Below are 15939 nucleotides of genomic sequence, written 5' to 3'. Positions count from 1 at the left end.
GAAGAAAGCGCATGACAGTACGGCATACCTGCCAACCTGTAAAAATTAAAATCTGTGAAATCCCATGTGTACAATATCAATCGGAGAGGGACAGCACACATTATTCTTTAAAACTTGCCCTGAACATATCCATACACTCTTATTAACCCCTTAACTGTCATGAATATTTTTAATTTATGAGAAGTGCAGGTTTCTTTTTACCTGGCATTTTACTTTGGCATATATCTCAAATTATGAGACCAGGAATGCCTATGGCAATTCTTTCTACTGCTCTTGCTTAACAATAAGCAAAAGACACTGTGTGTTATTTATTTATGCATCAAGATTACAAGGCAGTGCAACCTTTGTCATGACAAGTTAACTCATCATTGGCAGTTAAGGGGTTAACGGTGACGCTATTTACCCGCAGGCACATCACACAGGCAAGCTTGGAACAGCAAAGACAGACAAGCCAAACATTGTTACTTGATCACAGTGGCTTTTTCAGCAACATTTCTGTTGCCGATATCACCAGCTTCAGGAACATCTCTGTATAAACTTGCTCGAAGCAACTATCCCCACTGCAAAAGACTCCCAACAAAAGGTTCAGAGACAGAAAAGCGAAATGTTCATGCGAACAAAATTTTTTAAAATAAATATTGACGCAACGTTCGTAAAATCGTAAAACAACTCCGCAATAGTAAACAATACGAAGAATTCAAGAGACTTGGCTGGTACGGTATAGGATCATGCATCCGCATGGCAGAGGGCTGAAGATTTGCACAGTGCCAACAGTCTCAGCAGCAGACACAAGCTTTCAGAAGCTGAAGGAGGTCCCAATTATGGGTGCGTGAATAATAAATTTTGAGATTGAATCAAATATGAATCAAATAGTGCAGAAACAAATTGAATGAATTATCAAATACTTTTGAATTATGAAAACAGTCATTTTCCCAACTGATATAATATGATGTTTACATCCTAGTATTCATAACAGTAGCAAGGTTAAGTAGTATAGTAGCAAGGTTAAGCTGTTAAGTAGTATTTGTGTTTTTTTTACCATTATAAAAGGTCCCCCTACAGTGTTTACACTATGGGAACCTTTTCTGTACTAAATATCTATACTTTTGTATCTGTACTAAGTATTCAATAAACTTCAAACTTCAGCCCTGCCAAGGTTCAGGCATCACATTGCACTTTATGAAGTGTTGTTTCTTAAGTGCACAAATGAAGCTTTAGGAACAAGTAAGCAGTTTGTTTGCATACACAGGACTCCTCGGAAAGTGCGAATGATCGCTGCACAGGCGGTGAAGTGTGGCTCCCTGAGTGACATAGCCTGCTACGTGCAAGTTCTCGTTTCATGGAAGAACTTTATGCGCACATTTGACCCTTTACCCAGTGCACAACTAAGCGCAGCCTATGCAAAGTACTGTACAGTATACAGTGTTGCGTAAATAAGAAAGCCAGGTATAAACGGTTTTTCCAGATAGATTGCTCACTTATTCGCCTAAAATTTCACACAGATGTGACATTTCAAGGTGCATTTTCTTAACGTAATGTTTAGAAACAGTTCTTGTCTATTTTTTGCAGAAAAAATAAGGCAATCCTAACATCTGTGCCAATGACAGATGAAAAATGCAGCTTTCCTCAGCGGTTTTAACGGAGGAAACATCCGACGGCACAAAACCAAAACCACTCTGAACTCCATTATGACCCGCTCGCGGAACTCTAACATGCCATTTGCGGAAACACCAGGTCTACAAGAAGACAAACCCAGCGGTGCCGACATCTTCCAATTCGGTATGACACGCGTGGAAACAGTCAGTGAAAAGATTGAGCGTCATCCACACTATCTTATGAGACGCGTACCGGACCGGGATGCTTTTCACATTCATGAAGCAGCCAGGCGATCTGCCCTTGCCAACTACGAACGGCAGCAGTTTGCACAAGTCATCCATACTTGCAGCGAGCAACACTGAGACACACAGCTTGCTTATTTTCCTCCATGGCATCTACTGCCCTTCAAATCTGTCTTATTTGACAGCATCTGCCAATACAGTGCCATTTCATCGGCACTGAATATTTTCGCTGACACAAGAAGTGATCACAGCCCCGTTAGGAGATGCACTTGCAGGGGCGCGGTGCAGCGGTCAATGTATCCAATGTAGCAGCAGTGAATAGGAGTTTGGTACATGTGTAGTACAGCACTATAGTTCTGCATGGAATATCTAAGGGGACATTATGACTGTTTGATATAGACAGTAATTCTATATGCCCTTGTTTATATATCCGGGTTCGACTCTATAAGTACAGAATAGCCAGTAATTTTGCCAGAACAACCAACTACACCTGGCTGCCTTGTTTCTGCCGCAATCGGTATGTGGTCCAATGTTTGATGCACGTAAATGTGAGTTCTCGCAGTCGATATAGCGAGCAAGCTAATTCAAGCTAATAGAGAAACCAAACTGAACTTGCTACGCAAAGTAGTACAGGGTCCCAGTACTGACAAAAGGAACAAGTCATGAAAGTAGAACTGAGACATTTCACCAGAGCAGCACAGTTTCTTTGATGGTTTTCTTGCTTGCCGTTCTTTTTTTTTTTTTTCAAGTACAGTCAAACCTCGTTAATACGTAGTTGGCCGGGAATGACGTTTGGGTATGCACTAAGCGATGTACGAATTAACCGTCAGTGCCGGTTTAGCGGCTACTTACCAGCCAGAAAAGAACGCCACGATCCCCACAAACACACTCTCACGCACACACAGGCACGCTAGCTTTATTCACCGGCAGGCAGCAAAAAGTCAGTTATTTTCACTTGCCGCCGTGGTGGCCTCGCCGCGACGACGGCATCTTCGAAGTCAGCAAGTCCAGCAGCCAGTTTGTCCATTAGGCCTCGCTTCTCTGCGAATGCTCGCATCACTGCCACAGCACGCGCCGCGTCGGATAGTGAAGGGCCGTCGTCCACTTCGACATCGCTGTCCTCCTCACTTTCGCTTGAAGCTGGACGAGGTGCGACGGCAGCAACAATGTCGCTGTCTGAAAAGTCCGGGGAGGTGGTCACGTCGCCGTCGACATCTCGGAAGGTGCCGAAGTTCACCTCCTCATCTGCTGCACCTTGCCGCTCGAGCACTTCAACCAAAAGGTTCTCGCAGTCCTCGGCGTCTTCACCGTCCGCGTCGTCGTCGCCTTCAAGTATTTTGAATTGCGCTCGCGCGAAACAATTCTGTATTGTTGCCGGCTGGACCTCCCTCCATGAGTGCGCGAGTAGGTGTACAGCGCCCAGTAGGTCTATGGTGTACGTTTTGCCGCTATCCATAACGAGCAACATCCTCCGTAGCAGATTTTTGCGGTACGTCTGCTTCACTGAGCGGATGATGCCCTGATCGAGGGGCTGGGCGAGCGCTGTCGTGTTCGGGGGCAAAAAGAGCAGCTTAATTGCCGTCAGGTTGTCCAAATCGACATGCGCCGACGCATTGTCGAGAACGATCAGGACATTCCTTTTCTTGGCAGCAAAACGGCGGTCCAGCTGGCGCACATACTCCTCGAACAGCTTGAGCAGTCATCCACGCCTTTTTGTTGTGCTTGTAAATGACATCGGATGGCAAACGGGCGCCTTTGAAGCAACGCGGTTTTCCGTACCTGCCGATCACCATCAGTGGCAGCTTCTCACTACCGGTCATGTTGACGCCGAAAGCGACCGATACCCGATTTTTGGCATGTTTCCCGCCGGTGCACTTTTCATTCTTAAATGCCAATGTCCTGTCTGGAAGCAGACAGTAGAAAAGTGCCGACTCATCAAAATTGAAAATGTCGGCGGCATCGTAGGCTGCCAAGGCTTCCTGCAATTCGTTGTGCTGCCACTCATCAGCGCCTTCTTTGTCCGCTGCAGCAGCCTCACCGCAAACAGCTTTCCCCACTATGCTGTAGCGAGCTTTAAATCTCGACAACCAGCCGTTGCTGCAGGCAAAACCGGTGCAATTCAGCTGAGCTGCGAAAGTTAGCGCTTTCTCAGCCAGAAGGGGTCCACTGACTGGCAGGTTCATGCTACGCGCCTTCTTCAACCAAAGCAGCAGGGCCTTTTCTACTTCGGGAAAAGCAGAGTCTCTGATGCGGCACCTCTTCAGATTGCTGCCTGAGCCGCCCCGCAACTTTTCGCGAGCGTTCCATATTCCGCACACAGTCGTCAGAGGCAAGTTCTTCTCACGGGCTACCGCAGATTTCTTCGCTCCATTTTCAATGGTGCGAATGATTTCCAGTTTTTCCTTTACACTCAAAACGTGATACGGCATAACAGTCTTCACGTGCAAATTAAATCGCACAATACGCGCACCAAACAATGCAAAAAAAAAAAGGACACGCCGCGCAAAAGAACTAAAAGCACTCAACACTACGCAAAAGCACACCACCACTGCCGTTAGCACTGGTGGACACGGGAGAATGAAAGAAAAGAAGAAACGTGGCGTTTGAGCCGTTACGATGCTTGGATTGGATTCCAAAGTGACAGCGAATTCCCCTACCCTCAGCTCCTGCGGGCTACCAGAAGCTAATCTCGAAGGCCACGCTTTTGCGCCCTTTGATCGGCAACAACCGTACGAACAAAAAATACGTCGACGTGGCCATGTTGTGACGTCACTACGCTGACAATTGTAGTTTACCAATCTCGAAGGCCATGCTTTTGCGCGCTTCGATCGGCAACTCCTGTCGTCGCCACTGAAATTTTGGCGATTTTTCTGCCCGTGAACATATAAAAACAAAGAAAATGGTACGTACTAACCGTATGTAATGCAACAAGCGACTACGGCTTAAGCGGTCAGCCAATACATGGGGTTCAATGGGGACCGGGTGGGGGAATCTTCGCGACTACGTTTAAACCGGACTTACACATTAAGCGGGTACGTATTAACGAGGTTTGACTGTACCTTGCAAAACACCTAGTTTGCTGCGTAGGTACCATAAAGCGTGTAACTTTAAATTTGCAACTAAAATTAATTCACATGAAATCAATTCACATGGCACAGTGCTTGCTACCTATATGGAACTAGGTGTAACCTCACATATGTAAAGACACCATTTAAATTAAAGTAAGGAACTGTTGGCTCCAATACAGATTTTCTACTGCCTAGGCAAGCAGATGAAATTACTCTTATGAACCAACAATTTTCAGGTAAGGATTGGCAAACGATGGATATAAAATTAGGTAGAAATAAAGCAAACGATAAAAACTAATTTCACAGCCTATGTTAAAGCATCTTAGTTAAACTTGGCGAGCCACGAGCAACCAATTCGAGTATGGCTACTTCAGCACCAAAACCAGCCATTACTTGTGTTCACTAGGCCGCAAAGCTTGTACATCTTCACACTCACGCTTTTTGCGATACACGGTATGTATCTGGGAGTAGTCCTTCCCTGCCTTGGGATCGGGCGAGTAGCCGTTTAGTACAAAGAACACATGGAGAAAGATGGTGCCGTTGTTTTTCACTCTCTGAAATGTGCATAAAAATATAGTTAGACCTCCTTTCACCTACCTCCTGTCTAATACAGCAGTCTAAGACAATCTTCTCACCCCCCCCCAAACAAAAAATAAACAACAACAAGAACAACAACAATCAACAACAACAAGACAGCACAAACATGGCAGGAAGCAAACTTAATTTAGTAAAATTTTATGTTTGGTTGGATTCGAACATTCTGAAGTAAATTAATTACGTATTAAATTCTCTTTAGCATTGCTTTATCTGGGACACCATTACATAGCACATTTCGGCAGTGAAGATCTCAAGCTTCTGCCAGTCATGGCATTTTTCTTTAAATAGACGACATAAAGTTCACTACCGTCCAGCTTCAGTTCTGCAAGTGCAGCACATGCCCTAAATTAAACAGTCAATCAGCAGAACTCTTAATTACCTAGCATAACAAATAGTTCCACAAATAACATCCACCTTTTCCAGATATCCACTTAGGAACTAGAATTGAGCTACCTGCCACAAACGATTCTTTGAAAATCTCATGAAAGAGAAAAGTGTCATCCATCCGACTGCAGCATGAAGCTACAAGGAAGAGCGATTCGGGGTTTCTCAAAAAAAAAAAAAAAGAAAGCTTTGCAGCTGAAGAAAAATTCGACCTGGTCCTGTGAATGACAATTTTCTATTTCACAAATTTCCCTCCACCTTGCAGGCTTCCGCATAACTGGTTTGCTATATTCTTTGAAAGTGTCCTTGAAAAAAGAAAGAAAAAGAAGTGCTATAATACCAAGTGCAAAGAGCTTCAAAAATATGAACCTCATGTAAGTGAACTCTCGCGCAACGCCGACGTGATGGAGATGGCTGTTGTGTTTACTCGTCGCCTACCAGTTGAACGCCACACGAGCGATGACTTAGAGCGCAACGCCGACTCCCCAGTGCTGCCAGTAAGAGGGCAGCAAATTCGTGCCGGAACTGGCGTGACACATGCTCTAATAATTTAAGTTGAAATGTTTTGCTGTTAAAAGCACCGTAAAATATTTCTGAAGGTGTGGCAGTAGGTTTTTTTTTTTAACCTTGCACGTATCAAAATTTGGTTGTTTGGTCGTGTCGTGCAACAACCTGTTGCATTTGACTGATGCACAGCCTGGTGCGGCTTCGTGCTACTATTGGATAGTCGCGCACAGCACTTCCGGGCGACAAGCGACGAATTCTAGATTTCCAGAAGTGAGTGACTGAGCGACAAGAACAAGCGATCTGTTCACGGGACAACCTGTTTCATCCCTCGAAGCCATCGCTTGCAGCTGTCGCACACCAGATCGCTCTCACTGGGTTTGGGCTGAAATGTAGCGAGAGCTGTAGACATGAGGCAACTTCTAGAATTGAAGAAATAGAACAACTGAATTAAAACGCAGATAGCTTGCCTCTGATGGCCTAAATCTTGTGTCCTTGGTGTAAATGGAGTCCCCGTTCGGTCCGCCATACCAGTCCCCGTAAACGATGCCTGGTTCTTTCCACACTAGGGCTTCTGGGTCATCAAATCGGTTAAAGGTTGCGTCCTCCGCGATGTACACATACATGTCCTGCAGCCAAGAGTTTAGGGAGGAATAGACAAAAGCGAAACTATAACTTCCAAGCTCCACACTCTAAAATATCCTCAGCACTGTGAGAACTAATAACAACAAAAGAAAACATCAATGAAAGCATTGTCCAGATGGCATTGTTTTTTGTTCACTACATATGCTAAAAATTTTAATGTTGCTACACAATGCAAAATTAACTGCTTGTAATTTTACAGACAGGTCCAATTCCTGATAGCCCCTTTTCTCCACAAGGGCTCTTATTCAATTACAGTAGAATATGGTTCTGATTTTATAACAAACAAGCTTATGTGCTAAAAATGGATTACAATGTCAGGTAATTCGACATACACAAACTGGTCCATAACGAACTTAAGCTTTTGTGATGCGTTCGTTATACAGGCAAATCCACTTTATAATAATGCTGGTTTTAGCAATATAACGGATATGACAAGGAGCATTCGTGGCACAGTGAACTTTTTGTGCAGGTTCTGTGGTAAAATAAACTGGTTACTAAAATGTTCCCATGCCGCATTACTGGTTATAACAGTTAAATCTGTCTACTGTGTGTCTGCACCAAAAGGCAAAGGAACGCAAAATGCTGAAAAAAAAATGAAAAAAATAATACAAGCCACCGCACACATGCGTGCACCTTCACTGCATCGCCAGCCTCACACGCATTTTATTCTATCTTTTTTTTTCTATGTTGATGAATCAGCCTTCTCAAAATTTGTTTTATCCTTTAGTTGCCTAATGCTTTGTTTTGAGTGTCTGCCTTTTACCTCTCTTGGTATTTTGTTGGGTGTACTTTTCAATCAATCCAGTGTGGTAAATCTCCCTCGTGGGTATGAGCCATGTTTTGAGGCAACAACAACAACTTGTGTTTCTCATCGGATTTGCGTTTCTGATCGCTGCACTTGCCTGCAAAGAATCAGCAGCTCGCATTTTTCTTGTTCCTTTTAGAGCAGGCATCCACATTTAATTATTACCAATAACACGGCCTGGGAACATTATAGTAAGTGGTTTATTTTACCACAGAACACACACAGAAGCTCATGGTTCAGTGGCTGCTCATTGTTACGCCCGAGTATTGTTAAAACCGGTAATTTTATATAAGTGGATTCAACTGTACTTTTTCCAGCTAATTAAAATGTTTTTGATTGTATTTTTTGCTGTTTTGACAAAATATTGTAAATTCCCGGCTGCATGCAATGCAGTAATATTTGGCTCACACGTTCACAGCATCCTCTACGGTAGATCAGCAACGTTTTCTTACAATGTTCAAAAAGTGTTTCCAGGACCCTTCGAAACTAATTTCACACGAATACTTTTCGTAGATTTATCCGAAAGCTCTCACCATGACCGTTCCATTTGGGTAGAGATTGGATGATGCAGGCGTAGCTCCCTGAGGGCCGCTCCCGCCGCCTGCGTTCTGATTGGCTGGCTGGCCACGAAACCAACTGGTCATGAAGTATATGATGGCCGCACGAAACAGCAGGCCCTTGAAGACCGACCAATAGGAGAAGGCTGGCTGCTGCTGGGGTGCCTGTTCCACATTCTCCTGGTTTTCAGTGTTGTTTGCTGGGACCTACAGAAGACACAAACGCGAAACAACAGGTATGAAACGACAGAAAGCGTAACACCGAATTAATTTAACTCCATGTCATGGGCTACGCATTACGCAATCAGCCGTCGCCAACATGACGGCCAATTCTTTCCCCAACAAGCGAGGGACATGCAAGCAGCTTTAGCATCAACCTTCAACGATGGTGTCAATGGCACATCTACAAAGACTACAAATAATTTTTGACCTCCTAAATAGGCTTGTCTGACATGTGGCCAAGTCCAAGCTGATGAGTGTTTTTGGATTCTATACCTATCCAAATGTGGCCTCCGTACCCGGATTCGATCCTGCAATGCGTCGTCTTGTTCTCTTCACACCTGCAGAAATGTCTTGTACTGCAGTCAAACAGGTGCCCCTTCGGTGCCCTTCGGGATGGGTGCAGCGCCCCTAACCGTGCTTCATTAGCATGCTACAAACAGTGTTGAATTTCGTTGGATGCAAATTGCACTCCATTTTGCATTCTCATCCACGCCTTTTTATGAGCGATTGTTCACAAACCAATAAAATGACCAGGAAACTTTTGTGCTAGCTTTTTCCACTGCAATTAATAATGCATCACAGCGCGAGTTTTTTAAAATTTTTGATATGATACACCAAAATTAGGCACCAGAGTGAAGAGGAACATAATAATTTGACTTTACCTGGGGCGGCTAGTACCCTCGAAATGTTGTGTAAATGGCACGCTCAGCCAGTTACCAAAGATTGGCCTCAATCAATTACTGCAGTGGCGACATAGTTAGTCATAAGCCAGCTTTTCTGTGCTTAACTACCAAAGATTACGTACTTGGCTGCTCATTTTTACGGTAACTTTGTTTAGCAGAACAGATCTTTCATAGTAACTGCCCAGCACCTTGGAAAAGGACACTAACAGAAGCCAAGCATTCGTCCCGTGTTCCACATTCCTACTTTCCGTACAAATTTGTTTAGTTTTACAAATGCTGTGTGCTTAGTGAAAGGGTTCCATCTCGTGTGAGCTCTGGCCTTATGTCCTATGGTCACATTGTGTCGGACGTGTAACCACAGAAGCAACTAAAGTGACATATCCACAGCACTTTCCCAGTGATGGTAAACTCTCCACAAACTACACCATTTGAAAGGTGCGGCCTTGAACAGTGGCGCGCGAAGAAAAGGCAAGCTGCCACTACTATGCCTCCCGCTTTTTGTGACGTCACAGCCATTGCCCCATGTTTTTTTTTTTTTTTTTTTTTTTTTTTTTTTTTCGTTCCCCTGGCGCAGCGCTTTGAGCGAACACCTGCCGCGCTGACTGTAGCACGGTCATGTGCTGCACTTCAGTTTTATTGTTACCATTTTTTTGTTAACTATTTAAACACGCACCGACTCGCCGTGGACGGTTGGGCGCAACGAACTGCCGCTCACACACAACGATAATCAATGAGAATGAGACCGTGTACGAAGGTCACGAGTGAAGAAAGTTACCACGCGTTTTTATCTCCGCAGGTCATTTTTTTTATGATGCCGATACAGACTGCGCAGCTTACAGTCCTAGCCGTACACTGATGGCGCGTCAAATCCTGGGAAGAAAAACTAAACATCTCGAAGAAAAAAAAATCTTCAAGCAGGGAGTCACGCGGTGCGTGTACGGATATTTTGAAAAGGCCTTGACTTAACCTCGTACACTGTGACGACTGCGAGTTCCAAGCAAAAAGTATTTTTTTCCTTTCCGAACTGATATTTCACGGTACCATAAAAACTACAGAAATTACTGCAAACGACGCTTTCCTTTTTTTTTTCCTTTTATTACAAATGAATGGGCCACTACCACATGAATTTTCGAAACCATCCCTGGGGCATGCCCACTGCCTCACGCTTGTTACTCACAACCAGGGTACTGCGTGCTCCACAATATAAACGCAGGAAATGAAACACCTGCCGTGCAGAATTGGAGCGAGCACCTGACTATTGCCTGCAGAAGCGGAATTTCCCCAGCCGATTCCGCTCACTACGGCAAAGTCAGACGACATAGTAGACGAGTTCGGAGAGCAACGCACTGGCTTCGAAAACACCATGCAATTCATTCTATTTACAAACGGGTCGCGTATCCGAGCAATGCGACACGCGCAGATCACAGGAAATCGAAACGGCGAACGGCCGCGGATTAAAAGACAGAAGAAAAAAAGATACATATGACGGGGGTCGAAAGGGAGACCGGAGTCATATAAGAGGAGTCGCTCACCTCGGCTTGCGCTTGGTTCGAAACTTGGCCATTGCTTGAGCGTACAAGCGCTGTAGAGTTCTCTGTTTCTGTCATCGCATAGGCGAACTTGTGGCCGAGGCGGCGGGGCTCGCTCTGATCGCCGCTGGGTAAGTTCACAATCAGTTGCGACGACGCGAATGACGATGGTACCACACTAGCCCCCAGCCGCGGCAATTCACGATGAGCCAGCGAGAGAGCGACGATCGACCCCCGCCCAATGTGGTTGGACGCCTTTTGACTTTACGCTCAATGGTCGAAGAAACCGTAGGACTTTTTCTTTCCGTAAACTGCCTATAAAAAATTTAGCAAGCCCCCACCACTGACGGATACGACAAGTTTTGTTTCCTAAAATTTAATAATTTATTGGTCTGTGTCTATGTCGCTTCTTTTCTTGGTTTTCGTTCTGTGTGTCTAGCTTGCTTGCCGTTGATGTCGCGCCAGTTCTCCCGGTTCTCTCCCCGTTGAGGACACACAGGACGTTCTCTCGAAGGACGAATTGTGCTGTAAATCGCTGTTTCGAGGCGCCACAGCTGCCATGAACGTCGCTCGCGTAAGTATGAAATCTCTATAACGGCCTGTAGTGTCTCTTACATGATCAATGAGTTGTGCTTTCCGTACTGAGCGCGTTTCGTCGTCATGACCACCCTCCGCATTGCGTACAAGCGGACATGTTGCCTCCGTAGTAGCCGGTCTTGCCGTTCATTTTTCGCGTTTGTGTTTTCTATTTTGCGTCCTCGTGAAAACTGCATACTTGCAATTGTACTTCCACCTGTAATGTACCCACGCAGGCATTTCATGTAGTTTCTCAGTCCTTTTCGAATCCACTGGTCCTCTCTCCGCCATTGTAGGCGGTGGTGACCACTTTCGGTCTCTGTGGAGTCAGTTTCTGTAGCTTATTGGATTGCAACTTTGTGATTTCGTGCCCACTCTGTCGTATTGTGATAGCACGCCGCGAAGAACGTTGGATACGTGAATGAACGTAAGCTTTGCGCGCGTAGTGTCTTTTCTTAGCGTGGATTCTGTGCAGAGGTCTCCTACGAATCTTCTCACGTGCATGTTTCTTTCACAGACCCTGACGACTGTTGCCCGGCGGGCTCCTCAGCTGAAGACGACGGCGGTAGCCCCCGCAAGGAAGGTCAGGACACTGGCCCAAATCAAGGAGCTGCAGAAGCAGTTTTGTGTAAGCTTTATTCGTCCATTCCAGAAACGTAAGATTTGTCTCGAGGGCGTTGCAGTTGCGGGAGACCACTAATTCTTAGTAAGAATGTCTGTAACGAATGTTAATACGAAAACATTACATGTCTGGGTGCTCTGGTGTACAGCGGTGAGCACTGTTAGGGTGAACACGCGAGCGCGTGGCCGACGGCACTGTCAGCGCCCCGTTACGGTCATCACTGGAAACATTGCGCATGCGCATCACGCCTTCCGCGAAATAATTGTTCCACCGCGCGCATGACGTCATGAATGCACTTGTTCGTCGTCTGCTAGCCGCATTTTTGTTTTCTAAGCCCATGCATCCTGCATTTTAAGATGTCTTTAAACATCTGTGCTTGAACAGAACAAGACAAAAAAACTTGTATATCTAGGGGGGCGTGTCTATTCGTTCCCTTCAAAGTTGTTGTGCATGCAACGCCGTATATAAAACAACCAAACATCTTTCGCAGCCGTTCATTCTGTCGCCAGATCGTATTATGGCTAGGGTTCCCGATGATGAACGGCGCTCAATTGTCGATCTTTCCCTGAAAGGTTATTCCCAGCGGTATATTGGCGCTTTAGTTAATAGGCCCCTGAAGACTGTGAACAGGATAATTCAAGCCTACAAGTATGAAGGTCGCATTCAGGATGCACCCCGCGCGCCCCGCCCTAAAGCTACCACAGACGATGAAGACGCCCTCATAGTTGCAGCTGCTGTTCGTAACCCTTTCTTGCCAGCCCCAGCAATACGCGAGGACTTGGATTTGGACGTTTCGGACACCACTGTTCAACGTCGCCTGCGTACTGCGGGCCTTCGCAGTCGCAGCGCAGAAGCCACTACTAACGGCGGCAAACAAGGACGCACGACGGCAGTTCGCTGAGCTGCACGAAGCATGGACATCAGAAGAGTGGGGTCGCGTCATCTTTTCGGATGAGTCGACGTTTTCGACGCAACAAGACCAAAGATTGCGTGTTTGGAGACTACCAGGCACACGGTGAGGCAAACTTCCTGCTTTGAAAAGCAATTGTTTTAGTTAACGTCACAATGCCATGCAGGAACGACCCGGACAACGTGCAAGGTGTTTCTGCCAGTGGGAGATCGAGTGTGAACGTGTGGGGTGCTGTTTCAAGATATGGTTTAGGGCCCCTGCAACGTGGACACTTATCGTCGGAACAATACTGCAACATTTTGAACAATGTGCTGTTGCCATATGCGAGCAGTTTATTCCCAGACGGTGATTACCTGTTCCAACAGGACCGGTCACCGATACACACGGCGCGGGCTGTCAAGGAGTTCCAGGCGGAGCAGCACATGCAGCTACTGGAATGGCCTCCGAAAGGAGCGGACCTGAATGTGATAGAAAACGTGTGGGGCCGTCTGAAAGCTTCTTTGGCAAGGAAGCCCCTTTATTCCGCGACTTCGGACCAGTTGTGGGCGCAAGTCAGCAACGAGTGGGAAAGGCTGAAAGCCGATCGGGAATATGTTCGATCACTTTACGACTCGTTACCGTCCAGAATAGCTGCAGTCGTTGCTGTAAGTGGTCACATGACTCGCTATTAGATTTGCTCATGTTTTTATATTTGTTCTCATGGTCTTGTTTAACTTGAATTGCAAAAGTGCAATTTTCTTGAATAAAAAGTTTAATAATTATCCCTCTTACACTCACTTTTTTCCTTCACGCGCCAATCTTCAATCCAGATGGACCTTGAAATGCAGAAGGTATCAGCTCAGCGAACAAAAAATGCGGCTAGCAGACGACGATGCGTATCGATGACGTGATGCGCGCGGTGGAAAGAGTGTTTCGCAAAGCACATGCTGCGCATGTGCAATGTTTCCAACGATGGCTGTTACGCGGCGCTGATAGTGCCGTCGGCCACGCGCTTGCGTGTTCACCCTAACAGTGCTCACCGCTGTACGTAAATGGGTGCCAATTACTAACGAAGTTGCCAGTTTTGCAGATGCGATCCTGTGATAATTAGGTTCAGGCAATTACATAGTTGTGGTGTGTTGAGTTTGCAAGCACATAGTGCTAAAACAGTGGGCGTAATGTTCATTGCAGCACGTTCAATTTACTAGCTTATGTTGGGCTCCTTGGTACAGTCAACCACAAAGGTTTGCGGACCACGCGAGCGTGTGCCAGACTGCCTATCCGCGCCACCTAGCGGTACGCCACCTAGCGGCGACAGGGGCGCTCTCCCGGATATGAGCCCTCTTGGTACTCGCCTGCCTGTTAATTTTTTATTCCCGTGCATGACATTGTTAGTTCGTTGTGTTGACGCAGAGCGCTGTCTGCGATAAGACCGCCACATATCTGGCTTGATAGCAGTATCGGAGCAATCACTGCAACCTTTCTCGACTGGTGTGCCAGTGGGTAGATAAGTTTCACGAAGCGCTGCGACGATTTTTTTACGCGACGTTTACTGGCGCACTTTGGTTGGCAGCATCTTGGTCCAATGAGTGTTGCTGCTTCTGCGTCTTGAGAGAAAGGGTAGGGAGGTGTTTCACTGTCATCAAAAATAAAGAAAAAGCGGATGCATAGAAAATTTTCTTTCACACATAGGCGCATCTTCGCATCAGTCGCTGAAAACGTAGTAGGCTTGCTTCAGGCCACGTGGTGATTGCCTATTTGGAAAGATGCCGCTGCGTGTTCCACTTGACGAAAGAAGGCACATTGTGCGTTTATTTATAGAGGGAATACCTCAGCGCGAAATCTGCCGCCGAACCAACAGGAGCCCCCGCAGGGGCGTCTGCGTCAGCAGGCGTTTGGTGAGTTGCGCCACCACGTACCCGAGCACACGAGGTTTGGAACCTCCCGCGTCTAACCGTGCGCGGCTTAGCCGTGTCCGGGGAAAAGGGGATCCTGGGGGTTGAGCCAATGCCGGGTGTTCGGACCTTTACGGCCCCTCGGCGGAGGCAACACACCCCTTTGGCCTCGGCTTCACGTAGACGGCACCCCCGGACTGACCCACCCGGGGGAAATCGGTAGTTGCCTTTTCCTGTCTCTCTCTCCAATCTTCGTCTTTCTCTCATACTTTCAATCTTTCCTGTCTTCTCCTCTGTTCTATATTACTTCCGATCTTCTTGGCAGCGAGGGTTAACCCTGTGTGAGTAGCCTGCCTAGGTTATTTCATATTCGGTTATAGTGGTGACGTACGGCTGGCGTGCGCAGGACGTATTTTTATATGACCTGTGGCGTCCCCTTGTTGGGCTCCATGGTGGGCGGCTGGCGTTACTGCCGAAAACTGCAAACTTTCTATGGATAGCTCCTTTCCTAAACTCTCTGATCGCCCTCAGAAACGAGGGCGCACCGAAGAAGTATTTAAATTTTTTGGCCGTAACACTGAGAATTTCCCCCGATATCAAGTAATACACTGTGAGAAACCAGGAAAGACAACGAGAATGATCTCGCCTTTCCTCGTTTCCAAAAGTCTAACTCAGACAATTGGCCCAGGCTATAAGGCAACCAGACTAGCAAGTGGTGACCTTCTTTTGGAACTTCACGACAAAAAGCTACATGGAAAACTATGTAACCTACTGTCTCTCGGGGACATACCCATTTCAGTTACCCCACACCGCACCATGAACACCATCCGCGGTGTGATTTCCGATGATGATCTCATGGAACTGACCGAAGCTGAACTTCTGGAAGAATGGAAAGAACAAAACGTAATCAATGTAAAACGAATCAGAATGAGGCGTGATGGTAAAGAAATGACACAAAGCATCTAATACTCACATTCGGTTCCAGTGTGCTGCCAGAAACCATCGAGGCAGGTTACATTAACTCAGAGTAAGGTCTCCGTCATCCCAATCCATTCTCAGTTGCTTCACTGCCAAAGATTGGCCAAGTTACAGAACTGCCGAGGCCCGTCAGCTGTGCAAAATGCA

At 46.3% G+C, this 15939-nt stretch overlaps 2 protein-coding genes across 5 annotated transcripts in view; one reads left to right on the top strand and one right to left on the bottom strand.

Moving 5' to 3' along the window:
• Positions 1-15939, bottom strand: part of LOC119464510 (cleft lip and palate transmembrane protein 1) — a 47262-nt gene that overhangs the window by 22074 nt on the left and 9249 nt on the right. Inside the window, exons 2-5 of one of the 3 annotated variants that reach the window (XM_049656323.1) lie at positions 10836-11005; positions 8375-8605; positions 6862-7020; positions 5343-5460 (exon numbers count right to left, since the gene is read on the bottom strand). In XM_049656323.1, coding sequence (XP_049512280.1) covers positions 5343-5460; positions 6862-7020; positions 8375-8605; positions 10836-10910 — 583 coding nt within the window. In that variant the 5' untranslated portion in view covers positions 10911-11005. Of the gene's footprint in view, positions 1-5342; positions 5461-6861; positions 7021-8374; positions 8606-10835; positions 11070-15939 lie in introns of those variants that run through there. The other 2 variants (XM_037725515.2, XM_049656324.1) reach the window with 2 other exon arrangements.
• LOC119464507 (cytochrome c oxidase subunit 7A-related protein, mitochondrial-like) overlaps positions 11265-15939 on the top strand; it is a 24522-nt gene continuing 19847 nt past the window's right edge. The window contains exons 1-2 of one of the 2 annotated variants that reach the window (XM_049656325.1): positions 11265-11406; positions 11926-12036. In XM_049656325.1, coding sequence (XP_049512282.1) covers positions 11392-11406; positions 11926-12036 — 126 coding nt within the window. In that variant the 5' untranslated portion in view covers positions 11265-11391. The remainder of the gene's footprint in view (positions 11407-11925; positions 12037-15939) is intronic. The other variant, XM_049656326.1, reaches the window with a different exon arrangement.

The sequence above is a fragment of the Dermacentor silvarum genome, chromosome 9, assembly GCF_013339745.2.
Source record: "Dermacentor silvarum isolate Dsil-2018 chromosome 9, BIME_Dsil_1.4, whole genome shotgun sequence".
NCBI lineage: Eukaryota > Metazoa > Arthropoda > Arachnida > Ixodida > Ixodidae > Dermacentor > Dermacentor silvarum.
Note: the sequence above shows the minus strand (reverse complement) of the source record. Positions and strands in the feature narration are given on the sequence as shown.